The sequence below is a fragment of the Condylura cristata genome, unplaced genomic scaffold, assembly GCF_000260355.1.
Source record: "Condylura cristata isolate star-nosed mole 26May11 unplaced genomic scaffold, ConCri1.0 scaffold00019, whole genome shotgun sequence".
Classification (NCBI taxonomy): domain Eukaryota; kingdom Metazoa; phylum Chordata; class Mammalia; order Eulipotyphla; family Talpidae; genus Condylura; species Condylura cristata.
The window spans coordinates 13,438,336-13,455,960 of NW_004567120.1; the positions used below are offsets into that span (position 1 = coordinate 13,438,336).

Here is a 17,625-nt window from a genome sequence, read left to right on the forward strand (position 1 = left end):
TAAATGACATATCTGGCTTGGCAAAGAGGTCCAAGGAGAGGTTGTTATCATGGTACATTCTGGCAGGGGAAAACTGCAACATATGTCATCTTGGAAATCCTTAAAATGCCAGAGTTGAAAGGAATGGAACAATTTTGCAGTGTGTTACTTTTTGTGAAATTCCAGTTCTTACAGTGTTACTAAAAGCAAACATCCAATAATAAAACTAAACACATGTTCCAGTTGAAAATCATTTTTTATTATTTTTATTATTATCAGCAGCAGCATCATTACCATTAGCACAAACTAAATTCACTAATAAGAGAAAACAAAATAACATCCCAAAGGCATGTGTCTTGTTGACAGTGAGCCAATAACATTATCTTCATGTGTAAGGGACAGCACCCTGAGGATAAAGACCATATCACAGTTTGATAATCAATTCAGCCAACATTATTGAGCACCTAGGCACAATGGAAAATTTAAAAATGCATACAAGCATCCCTGCTTTCAAGTTTGTGGTCTAATAGTTTTTGAAGCACACCAAGAACACAGGCCCACTTAAGATCGGTGACACAATGGAATCAGTGTCAGGTATGAAGTGTTGAAGGAGGGGGCACCACGAGGGACGAATGTCACATTCAGTTGTAGGAAATCCCTAGAGGCTGCATAGAGAAGGTGGCATCTAAGCTGGGCTTTGAGAAACAAGAAGGATTTTGGCAGACTGGCATATGCAGCTGGAGAGAGTAGTGTGGGCCAAAGAAAACTGAGCGATGGAAAAGTTGGAGTCATGTCTAGGTAAGGGACAGTCCAGTTTGGCTAATGCATGCATGGGAGCTATGTCAGTGGGAAAGGTAAGTCGCGATGCTTCAGGGCACACTGAGAACGCGCTTTGCATGGCTCGGAATGACAGGGTAAGATTTCTGATCTTTAATTTATGTCACAGGAACTATATTTATCCACAGCAATAAAATGGGCAATTATTTGTGAAGAGATATGATCAAATCACTACCAGGTTTCTTAGGGAAACCCAAGTGGTTTCTAGGCAATGTTATTGCCTTGCTATCAAAAATGTTCCCGCAGATAACACCAAGCAACCTATAGTAAATTTTTCTATTTTGCATGCAACTAAATCTCTTCCCTCAAAGTCTATTCATTTCATCCATCAGGGACCACACCTCTTCCCGTTTCCACCTCCAGCCCCAACAGCTGAAGCAAATCCACTTTAAGATGTCCAGCCACAACTGCTACCCTAAAACTGGACCCACATGCCTGAACAGGTGAGAGCGGGGGGCGGTAGCAGCAGTAGTAAGCAATGTCATGGAAACAGCCATCATTGAGGATTTCTGGAATCTCCAGCCAAGCCAAGGTTTGGTCTTTGAAACTGGACTTGTAGGGCTTCCACTTAGTTGGGCCTGGAGGACAACTGGAGGGACCCCAGAACTCACAGTGCCTAATCAAGGTCATTTCAGGCTTCCTCTTATTGCCAAGGAGTTGCTGCCGAAAATGATATTTCAGCTGGGTTCTAAGTTCTTTAAAGGCCACCTGGGTCAGAGGCTGTTGAAGTTTTTAGACAGACAGGGGTGGCTTTCTCTTTCTGACTGGTGGTCGGGAGCATCTCCTGTAAATGACAGCTCAGAGATGCTAAGAGATGAGCCAAAGAAGTAAGCTATTTAGACCAACCTAGGAAGGCTTAAAGGACCGAGTGGCCGCAGCCATACTTCCTGCAGCTAGTCTTCCCACTCTTTTCTGGAATGGGACCTCCTCTGCAGGAAGTCATGGATAGCAGTAGTGACGCCCCATGTCACGCTGGACCTCAGGATGACCAGGGAGCCACCACGGTAGATCAGGAATACTTTTCGACCCCGAGTGTCCCACATGTCCTTGGCTGAGGCCCACAGGCTTGGCATACTCTGCCAGCCAATATGGGACTGCATATTGGCAACGAGCACAATCAAAGGATACAGAAGCAGGCAGGTGATCGATCCATTGACAACCCCAGACACCAAGGCAGGGACCCACTGAGGCAGGCCTTGCTTTGCCAAGCGATCTTGGATGGGGTCCTTGAAGGAGAAATACAGAGCACTCCCCAGGCTGTTCCTGAGCAGGACAGGCCAGAAACCACGATAGTAGCCCAGGGACAGCCGCCCCCAAAGCCCATAGGAGTTGAATTCCTTGAGGATGCTGACCGTATTGGGGAAGCGAGCTTGTTTGCGACCATCCTGGAGCACATTTTGCACCCTTTCAAAGGGGCTGAGTATCACAGCCTCTGCCACACCAGACATGAGCCCCGCAGTGCAGCGGTGTCTGAGGGAGTGTGGTCCAACCGGGGAGAAAAAGCACAGCAGGTTATCATAAATCCCAAACAGTAGAGTCCCTTGCAGTGTCTTGGAGAGAAGTGGTGGGTAGATTCCGCGAAAGAAGTACTGAGGGCCTTCACGACAAAGCTGTCGCACAGCCTCTGATACCGCGACAGCATGGATCTGTTGCCGGAACACCACCTTATAGATGGGAAAGGTTAGGAAAGTGGACATGAAGTTGGAGACGGCGCCGAGAGCATAGGCCTGGGTGTGCCAGCTACTCTTTCCTGAGGCCTCTGCTCGTGTCCTGTGCTGAAGCTCCTTCCCGGGAGGGCGGTTCTGTTCCTCCATGCTGCAGGCAGCTGACCAGAGGGAGAAAAAGAGGTCAGGCCATTAGATATGCTCATCAGTGTTTTCATTGCTTACTTAGAAACAGAGCTCCAAGATCAGAGTTCCAAGGAAACAAGAGTCAGCTGGTTTCTCAGAAAGAGTCACAATCCTGAGGAAGGATTCATTAAATGAAATTAAAAGCATGACGTTTGGTTTTTCTGAACTAAATCATCACCTAGTGTTTTGCTGACACAGGAACTCTTCTGATATTCTAAGAAAGTTTAAGAGTGAAATTGGGAAAGGAAGCCTCCAAAACCTGTTGCCTTCAACTCTCGCCACACACGACATTTTGTATTGGAGATTCTGCTACATCTCCAATAATAAGCTGCTATTCTCTTTCCCAGCAGCAGTACTATCTTGGAAAAGCAGCAAGCCATTCCAAAGTTGTAATCCAATACTCTCGGAAATGTGGGGAGCATCGACTCTCCCTCTTCCATCTTTCTGCAGATTCCTGATGATGTCTTGGATGTTTCATGGCATCACCCCACTCCCTCTACCAACCAAGGAACAGAAAGAATAGCTGTTCGTGGAAGTTCGGCACCAAAAGGCTCAGCACCTGGCGATTTCCAAGCCTAACCTTAGAGACCTGTAGCTGTAAAGTAGATAGGGCCAGATCATTCTCTGTAGTCGACACCTGACCTGTGTCTGGTTGGAGCTGCACCTGTGTCAGCTGCACCTGGGCCTCTCTACTCACTGGATGCTAGAGGCACCAGCCATCACCTACCTAGCTGTAATAACCAAAAATTTCCCCAGACATTGCCCTAGGTCCCCAGAAAGGAGGACACAGAACAACTGTATGAAAAGGAAGAGGCAGTGCAAGAACTGAAAACTATTTCTCCTACCCCAGAAAGGTCTAGGAGCAGGTAGAGGTATAGTACAAATAACTGGGCAATGACAGTGCATGAAGGACATGAAGGAAATGTGGGAGCAAGAGAAGAAATAAGTGTTCAGTGCAGCTCTGACTAAGAGAGTTTATCAGGCTGGAAATAGGGGCTCCCCTGGGTGAGGACAGGGTGTGCCTCGGGAGGAGATGGTGGGTCCAGGGAAGGAAGCACACAGCTGTTTGTGAGGGGAACGAGGACAGGGGAAGAGGGCACAATGACCAGGCAGGGCACTGCCATCTACACTGACAGGAAGCTGCTCAGAGTTGCAAGCCCAGAGGCTCCCATGGCACCTGGGCTGTGTGGCTCGGGGGGGGGGGGGGGGCTGTGTGGACTCCAGCTAGGCTAGCAGCTGACAGCCTGCTCAGCTAGGGACAGGGGGCTGCAGCCTGGGGCTCCGGGGAGCAGCAGAAGCGGACACAGCAAGAGGCCCACTGCAGCCTCCCCTGGGCTGCCACCCCCAGAAGCCTCCTGGAAGTGCCTCTCCTTCCAGAATCAACCCTCAGCCCCTCCCTGGCCTCTGGCCCCTGCTCCACCTCTGACCCACAACCTGACCTTATAACCCCTGCCCAGAGCCATGCTCACCTCTTGGAGGAGAGTGGAGGCTCAGTCCCCTGTGCGCTGTGTCACCCTCCCACCCTGGCTCTTCCCTTCAGGGCCTGGCCAGGAGGGGAGTGGAGGCCCCTCTCACTCTGACACTCTGACCCTCTGGCTGGGACCAAGGCTCAGAGGCCATCTGGCTTCCCTCTGAAGCACTTTCTGGGCCCTCAGTAACCCCCATTTCTCCAGAGCCAACCCCAGACGGAAGGCAGCTCTATTCAGGCCCCCACAGCCATGGGAACCCCAATATCCCTCGGCTCTTCTACCAAAGGACTTCTCCCCAACTTTGACTTGTACCCTAAGTTCGGATGGGCTGTGAGGGCGTTGTTTGTCCCCTTGTCTATCTCAGAGCACATTAATGCTCCATTTCCTCTCCTCCTTCCCATTTTCCTGAATAGCCTGTAAATGTGTATTGAGGGACTACTTTAGGCAGGCTGACTTAGCAGAAAGAGAACGGGTAGGATTTGGGAAACTCGCGTTTTAAGCGCCAGTTTTGTTGTCAACTTCCTGTGTAACCTTTAAAAATCCACTGACCTCTAGTAGCCTCATCCATCTGAGGTATAAAAATGAGCAGAGTGGATTGCACCAGGCATCTTCATTACATGCACATCACAGGGGGCTTATGGGAAGTGGGTGGGTCAATCTTTAAGAGAGGAACTGTGCTTTTCCCCACACTCCAGAGTCCTTCCACTTTTGCCAAACATTTTTTGAAACTAAAGGTGAATAATAAATTAAAATTATTCTTCCTATCTTATGGCGGGGGGAGGGGAAGTGAGGACTCCCTTTGGCTTTCTCTCCCATGTATTTTTCTATTAAGATGCCCAGCTTTGGGGCTCTCCCTGGTGGCACAAGGTCTAAAGCACAGCACTATGAAGCTATCTGCAGCCATTGCAGCACTGAGTTTGATCCTCGGCCAGGGAGGTGACCCACATGGCACAGCAGACCTCTCCTGCCTCCCCTCAGCAGTGTGTTTCAGTCCATCTGCCTGTTCTGTTCCTCACTCTGCCTCTAGTGAATCCTCTCACTCCCCACACCTCTGGCCTGTACCCCAGTTCTTTTATGCATAAATAATTTTTTTTATTTTTTTAAAGATTTATTTATTTATTCATATAGAGCTGGGGTACAGGTCAGAGATGCGGAGGGTGAGAGGATTCACCAGAGACAGAGTGGGGAACAGAACAGGCAGATCAAGGAAGTACACTGCTGAGGGGAGCAGCGGGCAGGCCAGGAGGGGTCTGCCACGCCATGTGGATCTCCTCCAAGGCAGGCGGGAATTGAACTCATGCGGAAGTGGCTCAAGCTTCTCAGTGCTGTGCTTTAACCTGCTGCACCACCAGGGAGGGCCCCTAAATAAATGTTTTTAAGAAATGGGGGCAGAGAAGTCTGAGAATGAATTCTGCTTCCACCACTTGCCACTTATGCTAACTTAGGTAAGTTACTTCATTCAGTCTTGGTTTCTTCAGCTACAAGGTAGGGACAACAGACCTCCCTCAAAAGGCCATTGCAAAGATTCATACCATAAATGAGATCAAATGGTTGTACATGCATGATGGCACAGTGGCCTCAATCAAAAGTATTATTTTAAAAAGTTGTTTCCCAGCCTCATCCACTGTCTCCGAAACGTTCAAGCTCCTGCAGGGCATTCTCAGGCCGGCCAGAGCCAGGTGATGAGGGAGGGTGGAAGGAATCCCATGTTCAAATGGAGGCAGGGAAGACCTTTCTCCTGTGAATGCAAAGGTGTCATAGCAACAATCCTGGACAGCCCGGCTGCCTAACATGAATGCCGAAGGAAGAGACCACAGCACGGTCTGGACTTGGCTCTGAGCAGCTAACCCCTGTGTTCTGTGACATGCCTCTTATGTTCGCAGCTAGTAAATGAGCCCAGGGGATCCCAGACTTCCCTGGCTAGATGGACAGCCTGGGCACCCCAGGGCCCAGAGCTCTGAGGGTAGCCCTCAGCTATTCCTTTGGTCAGTTCACAAAGAGTTGTTCTTTTCCTACATCGCTGTGGGCAGACCACTGTGGAGCTAGAGATGAATCGGACTTGGGGCTACCATCCAGGTGTTGGGGATCTAGCGTGGAGACAGGTCAACAATGAGCTAATTTATCCTGGACGGCAAAATCAAGGCTACTTTCATCAAGGTCAGAGCAGACAGTCATGAGTCATTTATTCCACCTGGCACAAAGCCCCCCAAACAGTGCCGCTCACTGCTATCTATGGAAATGCTATTGAATTGTTACAGTATAAAAGTTGTTGATGCTTTTATACAAGCGTGTACATGTATGTGTACATGTATATGCATATGTATAGATATGTTTGGGAGGCTGCATTCATTTTATTTTATGTAGGTATGCATATAAGAACTGGGGCGTAGGCCAGAGGTGTGGAAGGGGGGTGAGATGATTCATCAGAGACAGAGTGAGGAGCAGAACAGGTGGGTCTACTGAAATCAAGGCTGAGGGGAGCAGCAGGCAAGCGGTCTTGCATTCATTTTTAAATAAAATAATATTCATACTTTAAATCATGTTTCTCTGAGCAGGTGCATCTGCCTTGATCCTTAATGGATGAGTTGACTCTTGTTAGGTAGAGGAGTGAAGACAGGAATTTTGGGCTGAGGAGAAGCCTAAAGCACAAAGGCCTAACAGTGTGATTGGTGAGTGGGGCTGGACATGGGAGGAGGACAGGAGATAGAGCTATGCTGACAGAGAAGCCTGCTGACAGAGGGAGGCCATGTTTATTTTCCCAACTGCAGTGCATTATAGTATAAAGACCAGGCTGTGCAGTCAGACGGCCCTGGGTTTGAAAGTCCTCATGATACTTCCTAGCTTTATGTCCTCGGCCAAGTTCCTTTACTTCTCTGTGCCTCGGTATCCTTGACTATAAAGTGACTGTGATGATGGTTACATATTAGACAAAGACCACCAGGTGTTCAGCAGTTGCTCTGTCGGTTCTATTAGTTGCATTTAAAAATAATGAGATCCCAGGAATAAAGGTAAGAATACAAGTACATTGTTCAAAATGCCGCTATCAGGCTAACGCACTGGGTCATCTACAGAGTGCATTTTAAGTGGTTTATTTGGCAGGTAGCAGGGAAGAGGGCTTTGAGGTTTGACAACCCAACCCTGGGTTGGTGTCCCAGGGCCACCACTGGTAAGTACAGCCTCAGACAAGTTCCTTCACGGCCCTGAAATTCAGTTTCTCTATCTGCAAAATGGGGTAGCAATGCTTATCTTAACAGGGTGGCTGAGGCCAAAATGAGGAACCGAATGGAAAGTTCCTGGCAGAGAATGCAGGCAGCCGAAGAACAGCTGTCATTGTTTCAAGTGAAAGTTTTCTTTATCGCTTATTTTTTTAAGTTTAAAGTTTCTCTCTTAAAATTGGAAAATGGTCTTATTAAGCCAGGAATTGGAACAACCCCCCCCACAGCAGGCCAGAGGTGAGGGACGCTCTGAATCTAATCGGAGTCAGTTCAGCAGGTCCTCTCAGCCCCTCGCTTTGGCCGAATGGGTGGACCCAGACATCTTTACGCAGCACATTTCTTTGTTAGTGCATTCAAGATCTATTCTTTGCCCTACTTGATCCCACCACACTCCCACTAGCTCCAGCTATAGATCACCTAATTTGACAAGAAGCCAAGTTAAACACAGAACAAGAGTGTGGAGACCAGGATCAGACGCCATGGTGCCAGGGAGTAGAAGATAGAAGTCCGTAGGAAACCCAAGAGCTGTGCCAGTTACCGCCCTGGACTGTGGACTGCGGATGAGGCGCCTTCTCCCTCCTGCTGCCTCTCTCATCTCCATCACATCCTACCCCCTCACGCACTGTCCCATCCACAAGAGGAAGGCCACAGTGCTCAGATGCAGGGGCCACTGCTCCAAATCTAGACTGACTCCTCCAAGGAACTCTGGGCACTGAGGTAAATAAGGTAGAAAGGGTGCAGGGAAGGACCTTGCAGGCTGAAGAACCCAAGTCGATAGATGAACATCAGGCTGTGCACTGACTTCCAAGCACCAGGAGTCAAGAGCAATAGCTGCAGGGACCTCCTAGCCACAGTCCATGCAAGGGAAGTGAGACCTGCTCTCCAAGAACCGGAAGTCCAGGAAGAGAGCAGGTTTCCCAGTCACTGGCTTCATGGCCCATTCACTCTGGACAGCTCTGCATGCCGTTTCCATGGAGTTGCCCCTTCTCTGAGGCCAGGGATGCCAAATCCACCAAAGGAGAGGTCCCCTCAAGAGCTCACAGAAGGGCAACCTAGCAACCTGTCCTAGAGCCAGGAAATGAAAGCACTACATCAGCGGTAGAGAGCTGTGGTTGAGAGTTAGTTCAAATTGTGTTTCATTTCTCACACTCCTTCCTTAAGTACAAGTTTAAAGGAGGAGGAGACCACAAGGAAAGCTTGTACAGAGGGTTTTCTTAGCCATTTTGGGTCCCAGATGTCTTTTACAAATTGGAATACCAAATAAATGTAGAGTTCAAATTATTTGCCAACAATTTCAGAAGTACCCTGGGTAAGAACTTCTGCTCTGGAGTTAAGATTTCATGACCAACAGGTTGTGGACAGAGGCATTGGCAGCAAGCCCATTTCACTTGCTACCCAGAGCAAGATGGGCTGTTTTGAACAGCGGTTCACAAACCTCCCTACTGTCCAGAATTAACTACAGTGCTGGTTAAAAAAATATGTCACTCTCTCCAGCCTGGTCCCAGCAAATCAGAATGCCCTAGAGGTGGGGCTCAGGAAGCTGCATTTCTAACAAACTCTCCAAAATCATTCGGAGACAGCCAGCCTAGCAACACCTAACTTTGGTTAATAGTCTGGCAGAGGCAGCAGAGAGAATTGCTCCACATGTTGGCTCCAACTTGTAATTTCAGGCAAGTCATTTTATCTCTGTTAGCCTTGTCTCCTTCAGGTAGTAAGCTGTAAACATGTCTTAGATTTTAAAAACATAAACAGACATAGTGTAAAAAAGAGAAGTGCCCCAGTTTCCTCTTCTGCACAGCGTGTACCATAAAAGTTGCCTACCCCTTCCCCCATCCCTCCTCTAGCTGCCTCCCCCTTGGCTCCCTCGGCTTGGCCATCACACCCAGACTGCTGCCGGAGACATCTGAGACCACCTAGGCGCGAGCTCTCTCTGAGCAGCTCAGCGCGGCAAATTCTTGGCATTTGGAGAAGAGGCTTGGGTACAAGACTGGATGCCGATATTTATTTGCTGGGCCATGCGGGCGCCAGGCGAGCCTATCTCTATCCGTTTGTCTCTTTCCAGTGGCGATAACAGTCTTTGCTCACTAATTCTATACAAGTCCCATTGGGTCCACCCATCTCCAGTTTGGCAGTTCTCCACACCCCCTCAATCAGACAGAAGAGAGGAGTATTGACTAGGGGCAGCTTTGGAAAGCAGGCCCGGAGACTTGGGGGTGTGCTCGTAAGCGCTGCACTTCCTACCCATACTGCCTCAAATGCTTAAGTACCCTCTCTGTTAAATGGGTGTGTGAACACCCCTCCCTATGGCTGCCGAGAAGAACTGAGAGGTCTGTGCAAGCGCATCTGCACACACAAAGCGCTCGAGAAACGTTCTTGTCCCCCAATCCCCCCTCTACCAAGGTGAGGAACTCTTATTGTTCACTTCATTTCTGTCCCACCTCGTGTTTAAGGCATCCGGTCTCAAAGGGCAAAGGAGAGCCCAGGCGGAAGGAGAGGGGGTTCAAGGATAGCAAGGGGAAGGGGGGCCGAGGGATCAGGAAACTCACGAGCAAAATGCAATCCGCGGAGTCCGTTCGTCGGAGATGCACTTGACACGGCGCGGGCTCCCGCACCTGTGTGCCGCAGCCCCCGGCAGCCAGTCACCCCCTGGTGCCAGCAATGGCCTCGAGGCCGGGGGCTGCTAGTGGAGCCGCCCCCGCGCCCAGCTGATTGGCCGCGCGGACTCGCTCGTCACACTCTTTTGTCTCAATGGGCCGCGGCTAAACGCGGCGGCGGGGCGGGCGGGGTAGGCTGCCGCTGCCGTGGGAACCGCGCGGCCTCAGCTCGGTTACCCTTCCCGGGCTGCAGCGCCCAGCTGCTCCCTCTCGCGGCCCTGGTCGCTTAGCGGCTGGAGACGTCATCCTTGCCCTTGGCAGGGCCTCGAGGCCGGAAGGCGGCCCCAGCAATGGTCAATGCCCGAGCCGCCGCGGCCCACCAGCCCAGCACCCGCGAAGACCCAGAGCGCACCGCGGGGCGCCGGGAGAGGAGGAAGAGCCACCGCAAGGCCCCGCTACTCCCCCCCTGGGGAAGTCCAAAACGACGAGGGGTGAAAGAGACCCGTGACCTGCCTGCGCTGAGGGCGGAGGTAGAGCCAGATGGGTATGATCCTACCGAACGGAGACGGGGGGACGCTTTCTTAGGAGCAAGGGGGTGGAAATAGCCAGCTATCTGCCGTGAACCCTTTTGCATCTCTTCGTCTCTTCGCAGGAAGAAATATGTGGGTGTGCGTGCCCCACACCTGTTCTCTTTCTCTGTGCAGACCAAAGAGCAACCCCAACTGTGCGCCTGACTGAAGACCTGCTAGACCGACGGTTTCCGGAGAAAGGGTGATTGGAATGTGTGTGTGTGGGGGGGGGGGGGATCATCTTCGATTTGTATTAAGAATGTGGGAAGAGGAGCCACTCCCCAGGCTACAAGCAGGGGTGGTGGGGTGCGAGATGAGGGATGCGGCTGGCTGCTTCTGACTCTTCCCTGCCCCGCCCTCCTCTCCGCGACAGCGCAGTCTGGACGACGCTGGGTAGACTGGGACCTGCAACTCAAGGTAGACCCCGTTGAGCCCACCGGGAAGTGAGCATCGTCCTGAGGACCTGTTGCAGGGCTTGAAGTGCAAGGAAGGTGCACACTTGTTCCCGAGCTCCTGTAAGAAGCTGAGAAATAACGGGGGTAATTTTTGAAAAGGGTGTGTTTGAGACCATGAGTTTCATGGAGAATTTATTCCTTACCACGAACCTCCTTAGAACTGAACCTGGCGATCTCTTCTGAGAGCCCGAATCGCCCGACCCACTATTTCACCTCTGATTCAAAGTAACAGTAGCGCTTCCTCCTGGAGGACTGGCCGGAGGGGGTAGATGTGGCTCTGAGAAATGTCCCAGGGACACCGCTAGCTCCAAGAGGTTGTACTTGCCGCTCTCCCGCAGGGGACTTTTAGGGAACTGGCCGAGTTATGTAACACACTGCAGGGTATTCGGGAAGCTAGAGAAAGCAACTTCAGACTGCCTCCCTGCTGCCGGGTCCTTATTGACCTTTTCCTCTTTGCCTTGTAGTTCCTACTGACACACAAGGAAGGCAGAAACTGGAAGATTGCTTTGGTGATTTCTCCTGCAGTTTGGTCTTCTCTTAAAGAGTCTGAGCATCTTGTTCCATTCAGAAAACCCTCTTCAGTCTTGGTTGGCTTGACTGCACACATGGTAGTAGCTGGTGGCAGAATGAACCCTTGCCTCCGTGGCCCCTTTCTTTGCTGGGCAGGCTGGTGCCAGCCCAAGGGGAAGAAACAGAAAACTGCTTGAGCTGAGTCAGTGGGGTCCTGCTAGATCAGAGCATGTCTGGAGAGAAAAAGCTCAAGCCCTTGATGTAACCCTTTACCTGCCCCTCTGAGGGCTGAGTGGGGAGGGGCGGTGTTTGGGGGAAGATGGTGGGTATGCTCTAGGAGGCCTGCCTCAATGTAAAGGGGGCAGATTTCTTGCATCTGATGAAATTAGTGTTTGGAGAGTTTGAAAAGCAGTGTGACATCTCATCAAGGGGCACAAGAGGACAAAGCCCCCCTTTATTGATCCGTTTAGAGCTGTAGCTCCAGAGTGCTATTCAGGCAGGGACATAGCTGAGGAAAAACACAATCCACACTTGCCCACAACATCTGCTTTTAGGGGCTGAACTGAGTGGGACCTGAACTTCAAGGTGAAGCGTCGTCTCAGGATGTGTAGTACAGCAGGAGCCTCCTCCCAATTTCCTGGAGTTAACTGAGATGTTAAGGGAGGAAGATGATTGGAGTGACCCTTTTATGAACTACAACAGGTCTGAGCTAACGGAGAGGGCAACCAGCCTTGTGGCATTTCAAGGGCCCCAGCTAACAGCAATCAGCAATGCTATCACATGGTGGACATAGATGATACCGTGGGTGACTTGGATGAAGATGTGATCCTGCTATCTCTCAGGGCCCTCCACTTCCATCTCTAGGTGCCTCTACCCTCAGATGCAGGGTAAATACTGGTCATCAGTGCCCCCAACAGTTCTGGTGCTCCATCTCCTTCTACCAGTGGGGATTCTGGGTATAAAAATATTGGTCCATAATAATGAACAACTATCATTTTACGGGGGGTGGAGTGGGGAGTGGGATCAAAAATGAAGGGGGGAGTGGAAGTGCACTGGTCTATGGTGATGACACACGGGTGATTTGGTTATGGGAAGCCCACAGGGATTACAACTGAGATGGGAAAATGCACAAAATGATGTAAAAATAAACTATTATTAAAAATAATGGTCCTAGGAAGATCTTTAGAAGCAAGAAACAAAAATACACAACTCACTATTTCTCTTATAGTGGGGAGGGCCACTCAAAACCTGTGCCAACGAGAGCAAGACCCAGGTGTTTGAGAATCTGATCATTATCTTGACAGAGGTGACACAGGAGGAGGCAGGGATCAAGAAGGTCCCAGGTCAACATGGTGACCCATCCAAGTCACAAAGTCCAAGATACTAAACCCAGCCCTAAGTGAACCCTTACCTGTTTTCAGAGACTGATGATGTGGAAAAGAGGTGGGGGTTGGGTAGGCTTCTCCCTGCAGTAATTCACTAAGTGGCTTTCACTGGGGAAGGAGAAAAGGTGTTGGATCCCAGCAAAGTGGAGAGAGGCCTGATCCCTGTCCCTACTCATGCTTCCTCGTCCACCTTCTTCCGTGTGTGTATTTCCTTTATGATTTTATTCTCAGTGAAAAGAATGTAACTTTGTTACACCTCAAAAAATGAAAGGAAAAATATGAAAATTAAAGTACAGATTACCTGAAATTCACTACCAATGTATAACCAAGTCAGCCCTTAGATCAGATTTTCTAGGTGTTTCGCTATACCCGTGTACCCAGACACATACATGTTTAGACAAAAGTGATCAGATAGAAGTGCTGTGCTACACTCTACTTTTTTCACCAAAGATGCATGTTGTAAACTTCTCTATCAATGAGTATATATATATAAGCCGCTGCATATAGTAGCGCTTTTTGGAATACAGAAGGCAAATAAATTTTTAAGAACCTTAATGGGAGAGGGATTAATTCTGTGGTGTTGATATCAGTTTCATTTACACCTGAGGGGAAGAGAAGCTGACTTGGCAGGAATATAATAAAGAGCCCTTTATTACAACTGGTCTGTCATAGTTAATTCATTCCACCCACTAGTTAATGTCCCAGTGCTTTCTGTACTGATGCAGACCTGATGGGGGCAGAGGCAGGCAGAGTCGGGGCAAGCAAATGGAGAATGAATAAAGCCGTTCATCAAATAACTTCATTATTTTATATGTTGATAAGAACAACCATTGATGTTGGCCAACCTTGAAATAACAATATGCTAGGATTTACTCTGGTTATGTGTCCTTTGGTGTAACATCAGCTTTCAAGAATCTGCCCAGTGTCAGGAAAGGACTTTTTCAGGGCTCCATTTCTGTTCATTCTAGGAAGGGACAGTGACAGGACTATCCTTTGAGCTGACGTTTTCCTCTCCCTCCTTCCTAATTACAGAGAAAGCTGCTGCCCCGGCAGCTAAGCGTCCTCCAAACCTCACTCTAACTGTATGCCAGAAGACTCCCAGGGATTCCCAACTGACCTTGCGCCATCCCAGGATTGGAATGGCACTGAAAGATGAAAAGCAATCTGGGTACCAGGACAGGGGCGGGCGGGGGATAAGAAACATGGGAAACAGAAAATCCACACAGCCTTTTAGGACAGAGGGCATTCATCAGGAAGAGAGAATACAGATGCTCCTGTACACTTGCTCTACCCCATCTGTTGGCTCCAGATTGGAGATGTTAAAAGTGACTTGTGGATGCCTTCCCGGTGGCACAGGGTTTAAGGACAGCACCATCAAGCCACTGTAGCAGGAGCAGGATCCCCAGCCAGGGAGGTGACCCACATGGTGCACATGGTGCAGCAAACCTCTCCTGTTTCACCCACTGCTCCCCTCAGCAGTGTATTTCAGTCTCTGAGGGTCCCCAATTCCTCCTAATGATCAGTTACAATCCATGTGAGCAGGACAAGGTTTGGGCTGGGGGTGATGTGAGTGAGTAGAGTGACAAGAATGCAGCTCTGAGGGAATTTATTGGGAAAGAAATAAGTGTTGCATGGGTTGAGGACAGGGTGTGCCTCAGGAGGAGATGGTGGGTCCAGGGAAGGAAGCACACAGCTGTTTGTGAGGGGAACGAGGACAGGGGAAGAGGGCACAATGACCAGGCAGGGCACTGCCATCTACACTGACAGGAAGCTGCTCAGAGTTGCAAGCCCAGAGGCTCCCATGGCACCTGGGCTGTGTGGCTCGGGGGGGGGGGGGGGGCTGTGTGGACTCCAGCTAGGCTAGCAGCTGACAGCCTGCTCAGCTAGGGACAGGGGGCTGCAGCCTGGGGCTCCGGGGAGCAGCAGAAGCGGACACAGCAAGAGGCCCACTGCAGCCTCCCCTGGGCTGCCACCCCCAGAAGCCTCCTGGAAGTGCCTCTCCTTCCAGAATCAACCCTCAGCCCCTCCCTGGCCTCTGGCCCCTGCTCCACCTCTGACCCACAACCTGACCTTATAACCTCTGCCCAGAGCCATGCTCACCTCTTGGAGGAGAGTGGAGGCTCAGTCCCCTGTGCGCTGTGTCACCCTCCCACCCTGGCTCTTCCCTTCAGGGCCTGGCCAGGAGGGGAGTGGAGGCCCCTCTCACTCTGACCCTCTGGCTGGGACCAAGGCTCAGAGGCCACTCTGGCTTCCCTCTGAAGCACTTTCTGGGCCCTCGGTAACCCCCATTTCTCCAGAGCCAACCCCAGACTGAAGGCAGCTCTATTCAGGCCCCCACAGCCACAGGGCCCCAACATTCCCTGGCTTTTGTAAGTTAATCGTCTTTATTCCTCCATCTCTATATTTGCTTATGGAGAGGATCTTTCCATTCATCTAGCTCAGAATATCATTCCACTTTCTACTCACCTTTTTCTCAATTTTACTCTATAAATGGGTGTTGAGTGCCTTATCCAGTTTAACAGTTTACAATGTTACATCTTTTTGGAACGAGGCGGGTTAAGAACTAGATAAATGTTAACACCTATCACCGCCCTCCTTTTCACTGGACTTTGTCTGGGAGTTCATACAGGCAACTGCTTGGAAAATTTGTTCTGAGATTCCTCTGCTGTTCTCACCTACCCATCTCCTTCTCTGTTGCGTAAATTCACAGTCATCTAAATCTTAATTTTACCAAAATGATGCAAACCTGATCCTTTCTTTCAACTTGAATCACACTGAATTTTCCTTTTTTTTTTTTTTTTTTCAGGAAAGTTGTTCTCTCCCTATGTGAAATGGGACCTGCACATTCAGATTAAACTAAGGGAATTAGCAGAAAGAAGACTTTGGGAGTTGTGGCTTTTAGCTGCCACTTGAGTTTCTGAGATTCCCTCCTCCCTTTCTCCAGTCTTGTTCGTATAAGATTCAAATGACTCTGGTCTTAGAAACTAGCTATTGAATGACTTGCTTTTTTTTTTTTTAAGATTTATTTATTTGTTCATACAGAACTGGGGTACAGGCCAGAGGCTCAGGAGCGGTGAGAGGCTTCACCAGAGACAGAGTGGGGAGCAGAACAGGCAGATCGACGAAGTACACTGCTGAGGGGAGCAGCGGGCGGGCGGGTCAGGAGAGGTCTGCCACGCCATGTGGTCACCTCCGGGGCAGGCAGGAATCGAACTCATGCGGAAGTGGCTTACGCTTCTCAATGCTGTGCTTTGACCCGCTGCGCCACCAGGGAGGGTCTGGATGACTTGCTTTTACTTTATCTCCTTCCTTCTAGGTATTACTTACCCTTGGTTTTTCTGACACACCACCACTCCATGTTTCCCCCTTCCAGGTCTTTCAGGTGCCTGCTTCTCAGTTGTCTTCACCAAATCTCCCTTCCCTGGGCCTTCCGCAATAGCAGCGATTAATATCACCACAACTGTGGTTACTTTAAAGTCCACAGTGTACCGGACACTCTGCTCTCTGCCTGCAACAGCTCTTTAATCCTTTTAACCCATGACACAGTTTTTAAAAAGCTTTAAAAACTGATTTGAGGGCCCTCCCTGGTGGCGCATCAGATTAAAGCACAGCACTGAGAAGCTAACGCCACTTCAGCATGAGTTTGATACCCACCTCGGAGGTGACCCACATGGTGCGGCAGACCTCTCCTAACCTGCCTGCTGCTCTCCTCAGCAGTGTTTCAGTAGATCTGCCTGTTCTGCTCCCCACTCCGTCTCTGGTGAGTCCTCTCACCACCTCTGAACCTCTGGTCTGTTCCCCAGCTCTGTGTGCATGCTTTAAAAATCTTTAAAAAAAAAAATAAATGACTTGAGACCTCAGTTTCTGAGGGTCCCCAATTCCTCCTCACGTATCAGTTCCAATCCATATGAGCAAGACCTGGGTTCTGGTCCTGTGCTGCCTTCTTTTGGGTTTCTATTCTTTCCACTATCAACCAGTGTTGCTGTTACTTTCTAATTTACTAATAACATAATTACTGTGATTGCCACATTTCAATGAGGAAAGAGGCGGGAAAATGAGAACACTACCGAGGGTCATGCAGCTGTTTAGGGATGAAGCTGGGCCTGCTGGCTCTGAAGCCTGTGTGGTCCTCCTTCCTGGGATTAGCTCCAATTCACACAGCACCTAAGATATGGGTGTTGTTACCGAGGTCTGTACACATCAGGATCGGGCAAACGGAAGAGCAGATGTCTGTGTGCCCCACACCAGGAGGGAATCTTTACAGAACACTTACTTGTTTAACTGAGAACAGCTTGCTGGCTCTCCCTTCTGTCCCTAGTGTTTCAGGACAGTAGTCCTGCTGCCTGGTAGTGGTGCCCCTCCCCACCAGCCCTGACCATAGCATTATCACATTCCATTCAAGCACCTAGTTATATCCTGCCTGCTTTAGGTGCAAATGGTCGTGTACTTAACATGCACAAGTGGAAAGCACAGCAGATATCAGTGGGAGAGGAATGAGTTGTTGACTTGGTGGTGCCAGGGCAAACTGCATTACCTGATGGGAAAGGAGATGGTTGCTCTCTTCTATGACATTCAATAGCATTCCAGATCTGTTGGAGAAATAAATATAGATTTTTCTGCAAGGGTATACTAATTCACCTTTAACAATATATTTTGTTATTGTGAAAGGAACAAAGACAGTTGCATGTTCAAAATCAACCTCTTTTAAAACTGCAAGAACAGGCCCTCCCTGGTGGCGCAGTGGGTTAAAGCACAGCACTGA

General features: G+C 49.7%; 1 protein-coding gene and 1 long non-coding RNA gene across 2 annotated transcripts; one reads left to right on the forward strand and one right to left on the reverse strand.

Annotated features, from left to right (window-relative positions):
* Positions 1 to 243: 243 nt before the first annotated feature.
* SLC25A53 (solute carrier family 25, member 53) lies at positions 244 to 9,992 on the reverse strand. The gene is made up of 2 exons (XM_012727042.1): positions 9,897 to 9,992; positions 244 to 2,641 (listed from the first exon to the last, which is right to left on the reverse strand). Exon 2 carries the CDS (start codon positions 2,628 to 2,630, stop codon positions 1,710 to 1,712), a length of 921 nt encoding a protein of 306 aa, XP_012582496.1. The 5' UTR covers positions 2,631 to 2,641; positions 9,897 to 9,992; the 3' UTR covers positions 244 to 1,709.
* Positions 9,993 to 10,275: 283 nt separating this feature from the next.
* On the forward strand, positions 10,276 to 12,502 carry LOC105853855. Its single transcript, XR_001145606.1, has 4 exons — positions 10,276 to 10,474; positions 10,649 to 10,715; positions 10,887 to 11,028; positions 11,433 to 12,502. It is a non-coding gene; the product is annotated as an uncharacterized LOC105853855 (long non-coding RNA).
* The last annotated feature ends 5,123 nt before the right edge of the window (positions 12,503 to 17,625 follow it).

Coding starts and splice junctions, on each gene's coding strand:
- SLC25A53 (XM_012727042.1), bottom strand. CDS start 2,630: ATGGAGGAACAGAACCGCCCTCCCGGGAAGGAGCTTCAGCACAGGACA.